Below are 17,320 nucleotides of genomic sequence, written 5' to 3' on the forward strand. Positions count from 1 at the left end.
TAAGCAATAAAAAAAAAGAAATGTAGGTGTTTTCTAGTGTAAGTCATCTTTATTCTGTGTAAAGTATACGTTTAATAATATTAGAGGTTAAAGTATGAAATTACCGATTTGTACTGAAAAATTGAAATCGTTTTTTTTTTCATTTAACTATACATTACTGCCATCTAATAGGAAGGTCATTTATGCCTTTGCGATATAACTCTGGTGATCTAGATTCTACAAACTGTGTGAAATGATTTTGTACTGCCTGCTGGGAAGAAAACTTTTTGTCATGTAGAAAATTGTCCAAATCACGAAAAAAATTAGAGACCTTAGAACTTATATCTCAAGGTGGGTGGCGCATTTACGTTGTGGATGTATATGGGCTCCAGTAATCATTTAACACCAGGTAGGCTGTCGTCCACGCATCTAAGCAATAAAAAAATAAAAAAAACTGAAGGTCGATAGCCGAATATTGCACATTTTTTAAAAGAAGAACCTCATAACACTATCTGAAAAAAGTTTCACTCAAAAATCTCAAACCGTGAAGGTTCTATGTCAATTCGAAGTACCTATTACAATAAAAACGGCAATTTCATACTTTAACTCCTATTATATATATATATATATATATATTTTAATTTTGAGTGATGTCCGTAGCTATATTTGGAAAAGAACAAATACTGAGTTTCTTACTGATTCTTTTCAGTGGTAATACTTCATTCTAAATCCGCAATAAAGTTATAATGCTTTTCAAAGTGCCTCTGAAGATAGACTTCAATAAAAAACTTTTTGATTTCGTTTAACTTATTTAATATTTTTAATCTAATTAGAATATCTCTTAGAAAATAATTTTATTTAGAAGACGCATTTATGTTTTACTCTACTCAATATCCAAAAAGGAGTAGCTTAAACAGAATACAATCTTGTTCGTTCGGTTTAAGATTTCTTTATTGATTCTTAACCGGAAAACACATCTTGCCTCGAATCTTCAGTATTAATTTCAGTTTTAAATAGATTTTTTTTTATTGCTTAGATGTGTGGACGAGCTCACAGCCCTCCTTTTTTTTTTTTTTTTTTTTCCACAGGTGAAAATCGCCGGATCCCCACCCGCGCGGCAGGTGGGGTATGTGGGAGTTGAACCTCACTAAAAACTCCTGCCGCTCACAACCGGCGCCCTACCTCGGACCGGGCCGGAGCCCAGTCGGGGCTATTGAAACGGCGGGACAGGGTTGACGCAGAGCACATTACATCCATCCCACCGTCCCACGGACGCCGGACCGGTGGCCGCCAGCGACACGACCACCGGTTCCCTCGTTCAGCGGGCCGAGAGCCCGCTTTGATGGCGCCGCGTTACACCTTCCCCCAGAGCGGTCGGGGGAACGCGGTCTACCATCACCCGGCTTCCTATTGCGGGTGAGCGTGCAGAGCACGCCACCCCACGTCTGGGTCCCTCCCCGCACAAAACGGGTGGGACCCCTAGCTCTTAGGGGGCCAGGTCACGGATACGACCCCGGTCCCGACCCCCTGCTCGGCGGCGGCGGGTTTCTGCGTAGTGAGGAGAGCTTTCCCTCACTCGCCCCGCCGCCTCCTTCTGCGAGATGGAGCCTTCCATGACTCATCGCTGCCAAGCATCGACGCCACGACGCCAGGCAGCGACAAGTCAGGTCCTATCTTTGCGACCAGGACACGGCGCTGCACCTCCCACGCGGGGCAGACAGCGAGCGTATGCTCCGCCGTGTCCAGGTCGTGTCCACAATGGTGACACCTCGTCGTCGGCTCAGCCCCTATCCGGCGCAGGTACTTCCCGAAGCATCCGTGCCCGGTCAGCACCTGCACCAGACGAAAGGTGAGACGTCCTTCGCCACGATTCACCCAGTCATCAAAGACCGGGTAAACCGCCTCGACGGTCCGTAGCCCCCACGTGGGGTTGGCCAATCGCCTCGACCACGACTCGAGCACGGACCGCCGAGAATGGGCCTTCCGCGCCCGCAGCTCACTTTCGGGGAGACGCGCCACGCCCCGAGCACGAAGCTCGCTGCGCCACCGATAGTTGGCAGCGAGCGACTCCGCCTCCAGCTCCCATGGCGGCGTCCCCGCCAAAACACACGCCGCCTCGAAGGAGACGGTGCGATATCCGCGGATGACCCTGATGGCAACGGTGCGCTGCGGCCGGCGCAGGAACCGAGCCATAGTGGCCCGGTTGCGCGGCTCAGCCCACACAGGTGCACCGTACAGGGCCATCGATCGCACCACCCCCGCGTAGAGGCGGCGCACAACCTGATCCGGTCCCCCAATATTCGGGAGCAGCCGGCTCAAAGAACCGGCCGTCCTCATCAATCGGGGGACCAGCTCCGCAAAGTGAGCACGAAAAGCCCACCGGCTGTCCAACACGAGGCCGAGGTACTTCAACTGCACCCCGACCCCTATCCGGACGCCTCCAACCACGATGTGGGTGTCAACGGGTGGCGCCCTCCGCGGCCCGTGAAACCACAGAGCCTCGGATTTACTGAGCGCCACGTCGAGACCCAGCCTCCTTATCCTTCCGACGACGAGGGCCACTCCCGCTGTGGCGAGACGGGCAGACTCCCTATAATCATCCCCCCGGGCCACGACCAACGTGTCGTCCGCGTAACAAATAACGCGGAGGCCCGGGAGGAGGGCGCCCCTCAGCACCCAGTCGTACCCGATATTCCACAAGAGGGGGCCGAGAACCGACCCCTGTGGAACACCACGCACGACCGGAAAACGATGAAGGGTCCCACCGTACCCGGTACATACGACCGACCTGGCCCCCAAATAGGACCCAACCAGCCGGCGGAGGTAGAGGGGCACTCCATGCCTCTCCAGTGCCCCCCTATCACGGTCCAGGGCAGAGTGTTAAATGCGTTGGCGATGTCAAGAGACACCGCCAGCGCCACCCCACACCGAGACACGGCCTCGTCCGAGAGGGACCGCACGCGAAGAATTGCATCCACGGTCAAACGGCCCTCCCGGAAGCCGTACTGCTCCGCCGACAGGTCAGGCCCCATCCCGACCAGGTGCCGAACGATGCGGGCAGCCAGAATACGTTCCAGCAATTTTCCCGCCTCGTCCAGCAGTACGATAGGACGATACCCGGCGGCTGCATCCACCGGGCGCCCCTCCTTCCTCAGCAACACAAGTCTACCCGTCCGCCAGAGCGACGGAAACCGTCCCGACTCCAAGCAGCCATTATATAGCTCAAGGAGCCGGTCCCCCAGGGCACCGAGGGCCAAGGCCAATGCCCGGCCGTGGACTCCGTCCGGGCCGGGGGCCGTGTCTTTCGCATTCATCTTGACAACGGCCACCCGGAGCTCTGCCTCGGTAATACGGGGCACCTCAGCAGGAGCTTGGCCGTCGACGGTGTCAGACGACCCGCCCATAGCGGGAGGGACAAAACCCTCCCGCTCCTGCGGGAACAACGCCGAAACGATGTCCCGCAGCTGCTGGGGCTGGAGACGCTCAGTAATAGAGGGGGCCCACGGGCGTAACTTGCCGCGTACCAATTTGTATGGGCTCCCCCACGGATCCGCTTCGAGCGCCTCCAAGAGTCTCTCCATGTTCTGCTCCTTGGCCCGCCTGATGGCCAGCCGCAGGGCGTCCTTCGCAGCGCGATATTCACGGTGCAGCCGAGCTTCCTCCTCCGCGAACGCGACGGGCTCGTCGCGCCGCAGGCGGCGGCGACGGCGGTGTCTAGTGCACTGGCGGCTCGCCCGAATGGAGACCGCACGCAGTCTTGCAATTTCGGGCGACCACCAGGGCGACTGTCGCCGTCCAGAATGCCGAGAGCCGACCCGGGGCATCGAGGCATCACATATGCGGTGCATCGCACCCCGGAACCATTCGGCCTCGGTTTCCACATCGACAGGTTGTGGGCGCGTGGGCGCCCACGCCGCCACCATAGAGGCCTCCACCAGGAGCTCCCTGTTCAGGAGCTTCAGTGCCCACCTAGGGAATGACCGGGATGCACTCTGCGGGGGGTCAACCCCGCGGGCACCTGCAGCCGGCGTCGGCGCGGGGGCAGAAAGATCGTACCGGATATACCGGTGATCGGACAACGATTCCGCCCCCACCACCACTCTCCAGCCGAGGATGCGCCGTGCGACGGGCGAGCTCGCGAACGTCAAGTCCACGATAGACTCGCCCGCCCACCGCACGCAAGTCGCGATCGAGCCCCTATTAACGATACAGAGACCGACCGCGACCGCCCACTCCTCCAGCAGCCTACCACGAGCGTCCGTGAATGGGGAACCCCAAGCGACAGACTTCGCATTGAAGTCCCCCGCCAGTATCACTGAACGGGGACCGAGTTGACGAGCGATCACCTCTAGCCCGTCCAGGAACCGCTCGAACTCGACGGTAGGCCGATTCGGAGAAAAGTACACCCCGATCACGACGATATTCTCTAATTGTACCGCGACGATCCCGGGGCCCCTGGTCACCATCGCCAGGGGGGGAACCATCGCGGATCTTCTGATATGTATGGCCGCCACGCCATCAACGTCCCCAAACCAACAGTCATCCGCTGGGGGAACGAAGTATGGCTCGGCGACCACAGCCACGTCAATTGACCACTCCGCCATGGTCTAGAGCAACATGTCCTGAGCCCCAGCGGAGTGGTTCAAGTTTCCTTGGAGGAAGCGATAGGTGTGATCCATTAAGGCTGGCCCACATCCATCGCTCCCTCCCCTACTCCATTGCCCCCGCTATCGGGCGCGAACGCCTCAGCGGGGGACAAAGTGCCGGCCGGTGCTCCCCCGGCCAACCGCTTCTTTTGACGCCGCTTAGCTTGGCGGCGCCGATTTCTTTCTGTGTTCTTGCTAGCCGGAGGGCAGGCCTTGCCCCCGGCCCGGTGGTCAGCCTTGCGCCCGGCCGCCGCACATAATAAGCAATGCGGCGCAGCCGAGCACACGGCCGCCTTGTGTCCAGGCTGACCACAGCGAAAGCACAATCCGCTGCGGTCAACCGCACTCACGCATTTAGCGAGGCAGTGCCCAGTGCTGAAGCATCTGAGGCACCGCCAGGCGCGTGGTTCGAGAAGGCGCACGCGGGCCGCTATCCAGCCCACGCGCAACCTGCCCGGTTCCCCCGACGGTCTCCCGGGCGGAGGAGCAGCCAAGGAGGTGGCCGCCTCTACCGGGCAACGCACCCAAACAGAGCCAGCCCCGGTATAACCGAGGCGCAGCTCGCCTACAGTTATATTCTCCAGGGCGCAGTTGCCCCGGGCGGCAATAGCCGCCGCCACCTCATCCTTAGTGGTGCAGTCGTCCAGGCCGGTCACTCTCAATTCAGACATTTTGACCGGCCTGTGCACTCGAACCTCCTCCTCCGGCAGAACCGTACGGAGCCTCGCCGCCAGACGCTCCGCGATGCCGGAACTATCGGCACCGGGACACTCTAGTAGCTTGGCCCCATTGGCCGTCAGCCTACAGCGGAGGCCCTCCCCCGCCCCGATCTCGTCCAGATCAATAGCCGCGCGCGCCCGGGAGACTACATCTCCGTATGACATGCCCTTGGCCTCGGCGGCCGGCAGCAGCGTTAAGACCACTGCCGCCGACCGCGGCGCGCGCGACGACTTCTTCTTCGTCTTCTTTTTCTTGGCGGCCACAGGCGCTCGACCCTGTTGGGGAGCAGCCTGAGACGCCGCGGTGGCCGGTGCTCCGCCCACCTGCGGAGCTGTCGGTACGGCCCTCTTGGCACCCCGCCGGGCCACCACATTCCACCCCTCGTCCATGTTAGACGGGGGCGGAGGCAGCGGACGGGGTTGAGGCGCCTGCGATGTGCACTTCGCATTAGCGCCGCCCCCCCGCTTGGCTCTGTCTCGCCCCGGGCCCGCCCTAGTGGCTGGAGCCTGTACGGGGGTGGAGCGGGCCACCGCAGCACCCGACACTGCGGCAGGTGTAGACGCAAGCCGCTCAGCGTCACCAGAGACAACACGCTTCGCCTCGAGAGCTGCCAGCCCGCCACCCAGCCTTTCCATTACAGCCTGGACGGTGCGGTCGATAATCTCGTCCAGGCTGTAGCAATTCGGTCCCGGCAGGCCCAAGATCCGTGGCCCCGCGGATCCCTGCTGCCGCTCGACGGCCGTCGCCTCCCTAGACCGCGGCGACGGGAGACGCGAACGCCGCTGTGCCGCGCGCAATGGTGGCAGCACGGGCCACGGGTCGCCAGCCGCCGCTGAGGGACAGGGACCCCGGAGACCAGCGGCGACACCGCCGGCACAGATGCCGGAGGAGTCCGCGACCCAGCGTCACGCGGCAACGCGGGCGACGACCTCGTCGCGGCTACCCGCTTGGTAGCAGCAACCCTGTCATCGGGCCGCTGCTGTGCCTGTAGCTGTGCTCGGAGCCTCGAATTCTCCGCCATCAGCTGCACCACCTGGTCATTGGCGGAAGCAACCGAAGGCAGAACCTTCGAGACTCGCGAGACGACCTCTCGCAGCCTGCGGCCAGCAGCTTTGGTTTTGGTACTGGTCGCCGCATACGACTTGACGGTCTTCATGGCCCTGCCTATGACCAAGGCAGGGTCCTGAAGACCGCCCTCCTCCTCTTCTGTCGTCCGCCCGTCCAGCGAGGCGACAGACATCGACGCCGATGACGGCGCCGGTGACGGTGCGCCCTTCCCCCGAGCGGGTCTCCCTTTAGGGGGCGGCATCTCCTCCGCGGCAGAGGCCGAATCGGAGACTACCACCACTTTCTCCGGTGGGGCATCCGTGTCAGAGGACGACGTTAGCCCCCCCTCCCCTTCGCGGGAAGAAATTCCCCTCGACTTTCTCTTTCGCCTAACTTTCCCTTTCGGGCCAGCCGCCTCGCAGTCGCTGACGAGCGCAGAGCGCGTCGAGCCAGCGCTGGCACACCTCGGTTCGACGGGTTTTCCGCTGCCCGTCGCACAGCCCCCTTCATCGTGGCATGCTTTGCCCCCCGCAGAATACGTGGGGCAGCATGCTCCCACCGAAGTGGAAGCACGGAGGGATTCTCCACCTAGAGTGGTACCCTCCTGGGGTAATTTTTTCTTTAAGTCTGCCATCATTGATTTCGTTCCTTTGTTATTTAACCAGGGGTCGGTCCCCTGGGACGGCCCTCACGACTGGACACCCTCCAGCCACTCATCCCATCACCGGGCACGTCACAGGATTAGGATTAGGGCATTTTTTATAGAGGTTTGCATCCTCGCGGCCCCTACTAGGCAGCGGCCCCCGCCCCCCACCAAGTGGGGATTACGGTATGGGACAACCCTTGGGACTAGACTCCCTCCAGCCATTCATCCCATCGTCAGGTGTCAAAAACTTGGGATTGGGGCATTTTTATAGAGGTTCGCATCCTCACGGCCCCTGCTAGGCAGCAGCCCCCGTCCCCTACTCGGTAGGGATTGCGGTGTGCTTCTTCGAAGCCACGCCGGTAGACCGGTACCCCCCTTTGGGGGGCCTTCCCCTGTAGCCGCCAAGAGGCAGCCGGGGACATGGCAACCAGCGACCGGAAGGGAGTGCCCTCCGGTTCACTTCTCATCCACGTGGGGTCTACCATTACTGACAGACCCACACGTCTGACCACGGTGTGGCCACGCCGGCGTACCGGTACCCTCCTCTGGAGGGCCTTCCCCTTTAGCAGCCAAAGAGCTGCCGGGGACATGGCCTAGCATCCAAGAGGGCTCCAGAAGGGAGCCCTCTCCCGCTTCATGCACCCTTTGTCCATCAAAGGTGGGAAAAGGGAACACGGTGTGCAGTCTTCTTTGTTCGCGGCACCCCTGTGCAGACAACGCTGCTCCACGGTATCGGGGTGCACGCTTAAGCCCCACCGCCGCGACAAGGCGAGACCACGTTCGGTGGGGTCACAGCCCTCCTGGTGTTAAGTGGTTACTGGAGCCCATAGACATCTACAACGTAAATGCGCCACACACCTTGAGATAAGGTTCTAAGGTCTCAGTATAGTCACAACGGCTGCCCCACCCTTCAAACCGAAACGCATTACTGCTTCACGGCAGAAATAGGCGGAGCGGTGGTACCTACCCGTGCGGGCTCACAAGAGGTCCTACCGCCAGTACAATTGTTGTAGATTGTCGAATGTATTATAAAAAAAAATATACACTGGATTTTCTAACATATTTATTTGTCACAACCGTACGTACGTACGATTACGAGCACCGCAATTACCCGATGAAAACAAAACAGTCCTTAGGGTATATTGTTTATTTCTTAGCAGCATTAAAATTGCAGCACTTATTCGTCTAAACAAATAAGCTAGTCATTGCATGCTCCTGACAAAAAGAATAAATGCTAAATACCGACAACGGTCTGTATTTTGTCGACCGCATTGTATTTTTAGTCTGCGTACCTTAACTTTGTGTTGTCGGCGGATAATTAAGTAAATTGTTTAGTATTTTGCCGTTTGCTCAAAGGGACTTTGAGAATATTCAAATCTGCGCCTTCAGTTAAGTTCATAAGGTATTTAATCGTGCTTAATATTTTATTTCACGAACAAGACCGAAGCTACGTGGTTTTCAAACGAAAGCTCCTTTTGTGAATAAAATAATACTTTTAAGAGCCGCTACCAAAAATCCTAATTACTACTTAGCGAATCGTTAGCAAAGTTGTACTAAAATCATATCTCAATTTTATTTAATTATTGAAATATCAATCTCACTGTGTAATGGTGCTAATTACATTTTATGTCGATACCTATAAGTGACGGGGACGTTTTTGTTTCATTTATGTTTACCTGATGTTGCGTGGTTACCGGAATCCATAGAATATGAATATCTTCACCTATTCTTGAGACAAGTGGCATATGTCTCAGTCGTAACGCCTTACCCAACCCCTCAAAACGGCATTCCAGGCTGTTCCTAGATAGAAATGGGCAGTAATAGTACCCTAACCGTTCGCAATGTATAATTTTTGCGAATATGTTTTTTATTACACGATTTTCTTTCATCGCGGAAGCTATTTATAAAAATATTGTGTAATTAAATACGTGTAATATTAGATTAAAATACATGTGACCGCGGGATTTGAGCACTGGCATAGTAAAAACCATCGCACTTGTACACAGTCTTATTTTTTAGGCCACGATGACGTCATTCGTCCCAGTCACGTGCTGACAAAAATAAATACATTACTAATTTTAATTTACTTTCACTAAGGAAACAGAGAGCTGGATACCAGGTGACATACAGCTACCTTGAAATGCACTATCGTTCAATTAATGAAGTAAAATTATTAAAAAGGCGAATGATTAATAATTAAAGACTTACTAACTCTCAAAGTTTTGTCCCAGGCAGCACTCGCGAACATGTAGGGCCTATCCTTGTGGCATCTCAAAGCGCAAACTTGACCGAAGTGCATTCTCTGTAACTTCTTCGGTATAAACTGAAGACGGAGTTTGTGGACTTTGTAAGTCTGCTCTGTCTACGAAAACGTTTTCCAGTTAAGTTTATTAATAGCTTATTTTTAGGTAGTAAAATAAATATTTCAAAATTATGACAACTTCAGAACGTTTTTTTGAAAGAGTGGCGCGTCATGATAACTATCTTAACGCCGTCGTTCATAACATGTCGGAACCTCCGAATACACTCTCGGTACTATTATGCTCTCCAAGCACCGATCATTTTCGTATTCGACAATTTCTATCTTTGCTCGATTGTACAACCTACTGAATTTCTCGCCAGAACTTCTCGTGTTAACAAATTCTCTCAGGTTGAGCCTATTAATTCATAGCCCCTTAGGCTATCAGTGATTACTTATCAGCCTAAGCCTCGCCACAATGACCGGTCCTGCGCTGCCCAATCATCCAGCGGATCCCCGCGAACCTCAATAGATGGTCGGCCTACCCACGGTACGTCTTCCGGTATGCGATCGCCACTCAAGAACTCTCTGGCTCCAACGGCCATCCGTTCTACGAGCAATGTGCCCTGCTCACTGCCACTTCAACGGCGCAATCCTTATTAACAGTGATTAGGTAGCGGAAAAAATCGAAATTACGTAGGCAAGGCTCAATTCTGTACCTATCATTGCTGACGTCCATGAGTACCGGACCTCGTACCATCTCGTGTGACGTACACGTCGACAGGTGAAATTTAATGGCTATTTGGCTTAAGCGACATTTTTGCAACTTTACAGGAGAGCATTTGAAAATTAAAATTTGAAAAAAATATTATGAAAAAAAATCTTTAGTTATTTGAATATTCGTAAACATAATTGAAGTTCATATAAAAACAGCGAATTTTTTATACTAGTTAATATAAAATCAAACAAGCCTTTAATTACAAAGATAAATGTGGCGTATTAACCGAAATGTCGCTTAAACCAAATAGCCTTTCACCCCTCTATATGTATAATCGTCTGCATATGAAGGCAACAGAAATGATTTTTTTTAAATAAATGTCTTTGTTCTTGTTGCAGTAGAATTGTTTTATTTATTAACTTGGTTGATATAAAACCATATTTGTTTAATGAGATTTTGATATTTCCCATGTCTCAAACACTTCGTGGTTAGCGTGACAAAGTCGAATTCATTACCTAAGTACCTGTGGTGAAAGTTTCAACTTGAGATGAAACCCGAAAAAAGGATAGCTATTCAAGTTATTTATATCATTCATGTTAAAAAACTTATGTCATCACCCATTAGTTACCTACATACCTATTCTTTTAACACTATGATTACTTTTACAATATTGTCACATAATAAACCGCATTACTGCTTTAAAGTTATTAATTACTAATTATTTTATTACTACGCACTACTACATATTTCTGATGACTAGTAAGCGTTAGCAGCAGCTGCTATTACGAACCAATTGTGACATTATCTTTATCTCTAAAGGCGGCATTTAGGTTTTGGTACCACTGGGCTCCAGTAACCGCCTAGCATCAGATGGGTCGTCTACACGTTAGTTCATTTACAATAATATAATAAAATCTTCACTTATCGCTGGGATTGCATTGCCTAATGTGATAACTCCAAGGTTGTTATGACAATAGCAGTCGAAAAAAACCCAAAACTAATTGTAAGAAAGAATCTTGGACCAGAGTCCCGAATTCAAATGATCTAGGGCTCGTAAAATTGCAGCTATGTAAAATTTATTTGAGCAATAAACCGAGATTGGACCGTAACATTTTATTCGCGGTTTCGTCTACGCCTTCACGGTATTATATATGGTTCAAGCGGTCCCGAATTATACAGATTTATCATTCGTTAGGCCTTTTGTCACTGGGCTTTTGATTATTATCAAGCAGCGTTGTGCGTACTGCAATTCGTGAGATGAAACCGTACATTATGTTGTCTGGGACCGCCCAGGTTAGGAGAACTCAACGAGGTCGAATGAATGGATGTCACAGATAAAAATGCGAACTCATTTTTAATATTAATGGCATTAAAATTCACTAAATGAAGACAAAAATATGCCGCAAAAAAAAGACAGCCTTTGCAGTAAAAAGCGGATCACTGAGTGTCTTTATTGCAATGGTAATAAAAGCGACAGTTGCAATTATTACCTATGCTGAACTACATATGTTATACTCAAACAACGAATAGAACTCTAAGGATTTAAATCAAATTATTTCGTTTAAAGTAAATTTAATATTATACTATATAATAATAAGGTTGTATGTTCCTCAGAAATGTGGGGTTCGTGGTATATTAAATGCCAAGGATCAACATAACCGTAGATGTACAGCCTTAGGGAATATTTCCTTAAGAAAAACGTGAATATATCTGGATATCGTTTGAGTCAACGAGGGACTCACTCCACTATCCTTGGCTAAGGGAAGTTGGGAGGCGGTGAGTATTTAGAATCGCATAGCCGTCAGAAAGAGCATGCAGTTACACGATAAGTTCTACCGGCTCTCACAGGGCCTGATGCAGACCAATTAGCTTCCGCGGCCTGATTAAGATTTAGTAGCTTCTTTGAAGAAACTAAAGGCTTCGTTTTTGCAATTATGTATGTGTATAACTTAATTATCGGTCGCATAGAACACGACGAAACAAATACAAACCTAAAACATTCACTATTTATAAATATCAGATAAAGGACAAACAAGAAACAAAAACATTACTTACTTCTTGAGTCACCATATCGTATACTTTTATTGAACTATCTCCGTAACCGACCGCCATTTTAGTTTGATCAGCGGTCAGACCGAGAGAAAGCGCAGGGGATCGCTCTGTCACAAGAAAAACTAGTTAATACTTGGATAAGTGTCACACGTTGTAACAAAGTTTTTAACAATATTGTGTGTTATATCAAAACTTATAACAAAACCGATGTAGGTACCTACACAATAACATACTTCAATTTTTTTGATACGATTACCAGAATTTACTTTGTATCAAATGATTTGAACCAAACATTGGAATTTTGAAATGTTTGAAACGTTTCGAGATTGTTCGATTTTATTAATAAATACTGTAACAATAAATTTTAATAAATTTGAATTAAAAATAGTGTAAGAAAAATGATTTTATTTTAAGAAATCGTGGGGTGCTTTTCAGGATATTATCAAAATAACCCTTCTACTCATATCTGTTCATAAAATATTTATAACTACTGATACCATGCACCTCACGCTTTTTTTACAATAAAATCATTTTTTCTTACACAATTTTTTATTCAAATTTATTAAAATTTATTTTCAATTTTTAGTTGGATTTTCTATAAAAGCGTATTTTGTTAGTTTTTTTAAACTATTATTTATTTTTCATTTTTTACTTGTATTTAAGCTAATGAAGCTAATGAAGCTAATAAAAGCGTATTAAAAATATAAACGTAAATATGTATTTACATAACAGTCGGAGGGTGAGATTATTTTTAGCTTTCCTACCATGAAACTCTGATGTCCTAGTATAATATAACATAATATAAATCTATCACATTATTCATCAAAAGAACTGCTCTCACGGGTGATGAATGGTGTGGAATAAGATGATATCCCAGGACTTCCATAGAATTGCATGTTGAACGATTCTAGAGCAGGATCGGCTCTAATACAGAATAGTGGAGGTTCCGCTATCGGCGCCACAACCTAAGATTAGGTAGACGTATCAGATTTGGATTTGAGTAGATTAGGAAATTAATTAAACACGTTGCATTTTCCCGGGATATAGATATGTTTATGTCACTCTCTTGTCTATAAGCTAACATTGGATTTGTGGAACCGTTGGTATGTTAAATCACGGACCAGCAAAAATACCGTCGTATTTATATCACAAGCCTTAAAGCCAGCGTTGTACGAATCATGTCATATACATTCAAGTATGTATTGATGTAAATTTATTCCTAATTGAGAAAAATATTAATGTACACGTATTACGTTATTTTTAGTAAAAATACATACATATTCGTACCTTAGACTTAGATTTAAAGCAAAGGAATAATGTTGAATTTACCGGCAACATTTAAAAACTAATTTTCAATTATTCAGATGAACGTCATAAGTTTCATTAACAATATATTTGTGAACTGTGAATATAGCTGAGAATTTCGCTTGCGATAAATAATTCAATTCTGCATTCGACGGAATGAAATTACTTCAGAGAAGTACGAGAGGACTGAGTGGATCTAGCTAGAGCTTTGTTGGTGAACGATTCCCGATGGACCTAAGTGGTAAATTCATTTTACTTAGTTTCATACATAGAACTCGTGGCGCTAAGATACTGAAGACATCAAAAGAGTTCGCAAATATTTTATTTTTAACATGTAGATACATTTTAGTTCAACATACGAATAAACAAAATCTTTGATTTCGAATAAATAAACAAATTATCGAATATTTAATTGTGAGCCTTGGTGTTTCTCGACCATGGAACGTTTCACGACCATAGAAGTTGGTGGTGCCTACCCGCGCGGACTCACAAGAGGTCCTACCACTAGTAATTACTCAAATTATAATTTGGCGGGTTTCATTTTTATTACACGATGTTATTCCTTCACTGTGAAAGTCATTCGTGAACAATAGTTGAGTACGAATTTCATTAGAAAAATTGGTACCGGACTGAGATTCCACAACCACAACCAATCAAAAATTTATGACGTACGTTGGGTATTTCGATCCTGTAAATTGCACCGTCCATACAAGCAGCGTAGCAAACTCTTTCTTCGACCATGCTGTATTCAATGGCGTACACTGGCTTGGGCGGAAACTGCACATTTCTCAATGTACATAGCACTGTACCTGTACTACCATGGCGCATCTATAATTAGTAAATTACTAAAATTAAAAACGGAACAAATAACATATTGTACATTTTGCTACCTGGAATTTTGTGTTATTGGCCAGGAATCAGCAACATTCCTAATCAATCCTAAGGTATTTAATAATAAATTAATTTATACTGAGGTTCCGAATAACACAGTGGTCTTATGGAATAGACTCATTAGATGTTCTCATTATCCCCATTCGATAAAAAACACCGTTCAACTCTTACGCACTTACGCTTTCCTTGTGAATCACACATATTATTATATTAACTTAAACATATATTTGTAAAAACATATCCGTTTATTTTGGGCAGACTCCTAGTTAGGCACAGTAGTTTACTACTACTGCATTGTAGATAAAAATATGTGAAATGAGAGCTCGTCTCGCCCAGGCTTCTGTCCAATTATGCTTAGTCTGGGCAGAATTAAACGAATTTTCATTTCATTCTTCTCTTCTGCAGCTGAGCGCATAGGTCTTGTCATTTCTATCTCCCAATTTAACACACTCCGAAGAACAGTGTATGATCGCCTATGATGCTAATGCATACCTTCGTCAGTAGAACCTAGCAGTATAGTTTTTAATTCCAAAGCTGTTTGATCCACGGTAAATATCGGCAGTGGACATGTCGCAAGTACGCACGAGCATTTTAACTGTATCTACCGTAACAATAATGGATTCAATTGAAAGGTGAAGAAGTAGCTTCTGTGTCAATGTAATTGAGAATTCAATCTTCACTGAAATCCATTGAAAGAATTACGTCATGTTTTTATTGTACTCCAGTGGTAGCTTACCTTCGGACCTTATCTTAAAAAAACGCCACAGTACAAATATATAATGACAATGGAAATTGAACTAAAAAAAACTCAGGGTAAATTTTGTTCTAATTTATAATTTTCTACGCATAAAGGAATTCTGAATACCTGAATTAAGCCTGATGAATGTCCTACAATAACATGAGATCCGCTTGGAGAATACTGCAGAGTCGTAATATAGCCATTTTCCGTGAAGTACCATCTATTATAAGTAATATAATTCGCGGTACCTTTTAAAAATTTAGCAAAATTATCTTGAATCCAAGCGTAGACTTTCTTTTCTTTTAATCTCGTTTTATGAAAAAGTGGATACCAAATTACGGGATTTTCTTCATTTTTATAATGATATTTAATGTTTTTAATGTATTCCGAAAGAACTTCATTTTTCTCCTCCATGTGTTTGTACCGCAAGCCTACTAGATTCACAGATTTTGGTTCTACAGTTTTTGTTTAAAAATAGATTGATATTATGTATCTAGTTGCTGTTGTGCCTTACGCGATATTCAGCTATTTTTAATATCACATTTATTTTTGAGTCATTATTTAGCAATTTAATCGATGGTCGTGCCACATAGTGTCCATGTAAGTACTTATTTATTCTACACTTCGAATAATACCAACTGACAATTTCCAAAAATGGTAATTGAAGATTCTTTACCTGAATTAATCCAGACGAATGACCGATAATCACGAAATCTCCTTCCGGCGAAAACTCCATACAAAAAATATAACCACATTCTGATAAATAGTCGAGTTTCACCAATGTCTTGTTTTCCGTACCCTTGAAGAATCTATCTCGATTGTCTTGTAACCACGTTAGGTCGGTTATACTGAGCCCTTTCTGAACAAACGAAATAAACGAAGACTTCGGCGGCTCCTCTTCTCGTGCCAATTGCCTTTTTATGCGTTTCCTATATTCATCTACGAAAACGTGTATATCAGATTCGCTTTCGGATAAATTGAAACGGCTGTGCGTTGATATATTGTATACACTGCTGGCCATTTTTACGTGGTCACTAATTTATTGATTCCGTAAACTAATAATTGAAGACTTTATTGATACAGCACGTATTTATTCGAGGTTTTCTTGCTTCACAGCGGTCGGTGTTAATGAAATACTATAAAAAAATACACAAATCATCCATTTCAATCTACAATTTGACAGGTGCTTCTTTTAAACGAACTTTGAAAAAAGTCCCGTTAAGCAGAAGATCGTAGCTATTTCAATCCATACTAATACTATTCAATGCGAAAGTGGGATTGGTGGTTTGTTGCGCTTTCATGTTTTAACTACCCAGCTGATCAAGACGAAATTTTTCGTACAAATTGTAAGTTTACAAAATAACAAAAGGAAAATTAGCTTGGAGAAATCACACATGTTCAGTTGGCCCCAAACTAGATAAATAAATACATACCTATACCTTTAAAAGTAGGTACGTTTGAAACATTTAAAATGGTTCAATACTTTCATTCATTTATACGGATATCAACATCCAAACAAATAGTAAACAAATCTGTTCATCACACTAATGTTTACCTGATCTGGGAATCGAACCCACGATATTTTTTTGCTTTTGATGCCACCAAAAAATCCGAAAGTAATATCGCCATCGCATTCATGGCCACGGAACTTCTATGACATTGTTTCGTGCATTGATCTTGGAGCAGGATTCTACCGTGTTGATTCGAAATAATTTTGTACCTAGAAATATTTTCACATAAGTTAATAAAGATACCTGATAAAATCAACCGCCTTAAATCTACAAACTTAAATATTAGCTAGTAACCAATAGAGACCTACTCTACCTTAAGGATCTAGACAAAGTGTGCTCTTAAATAGTAAGTATATTATCTGTGAATGTACTAGCGTTAATGTGAATATTAGATATGTACATACAGAAGTACCGTATTTATTATATTTATTATGGAATTGACATAATAATTGCTAACGAAACGTCACGTGGTCTAACTTATGTCAATCCCTTAAAATCATACCCGTCCGGGCATAGCTGGAATAACCCCTCAGGTACCTTGAGACAGGGAGTAGACTCAGTGCTCAAGGCTCAGGTACATCAGGTTTTTTAAAACTAGGTCATTTAATATAATAATATGACGTAACAATTATGTAAAATTATTATCTGCTGTATAAAAAAGTTACAAATCAATTAGGCATCATTACAAAAATACAAATCTGCGTGCTACGAATCGTATTGTTTACAATTTTTCCCTGAACTTTATGTTGGCACCCCGAGCCTTTGAAGAAAAAATGAGATAAAAGCATATGCAATACCTTAGAGCGAACGAAGTAGCAATACTAGTG

General features: G+C 46.5%; 1 protein-coding gene and 1 pseudogene across 2 annotated transcripts in view; one reads left to right on the forward strand and one right to left on the reverse strand.

Moving 5' to 3' along the window:
* LOC114243221 (uncharacterized) overlaps positions 1 to 16,674 on the reverse strand; it is a 35,671-nt gene extending 18,997 nt beyond the window's left edge. The window contains exons 1-6 of one of the 2 annotated variants that reach the window (XM_089730443.1): positions 16,538 to 16,674; positions 15,659 to 16,118; positions 14,025 to 14,180; positions 12,889 to 13,012; positions 12,051 to 12,154; positions 9,251 to 9,400 (exon numbers count right to left, since the gene is read on the reverse strand). In XM_089730443.1, the coding sequence (XP_089586569.1) occupies positions 9,251 to 9,400; positions 12,051 to 12,154; positions 12,889 to 13,012; positions 14,025 to 14,180; positions 15,659 to 16,003 (879 nt within the window). In that variant the 5' untranslated portion in view covers positions 16,004 to 16,118; positions 16,538 to 16,674. The remainder of the gene's footprint in view (positions 1 to 9,250; positions 9,401 to 12,050; positions 12,155 to 12,888; positions 13,013 to 14,024; positions 14,181 to 15,658; positions 16,119 to 16,537) is intronic. The other variant, XM_089730444.1, reaches the window with a different exon arrangement.
* Positions 6,500 to 7,822, forward strand: LOC149502238 (uncharacterized; annotated as a pseudogene).
* Positions 16,675 to 17,320: the final 646 nt, after the last annotated feature.

Source organism: Bombyx mandarina, chromosome 10 (assembly GCF_030267445.1).
Source record: "Bombyx mandarina strain Sakado chromosome 10, ASM3026744v2".
NCBI classification, from domain to species: domain Eukaryota; kingdom Metazoa; phylum Arthropoda; class Insecta; order Lepidoptera; family Bombycidae; genus Bombyx; species Bombyx mandarina.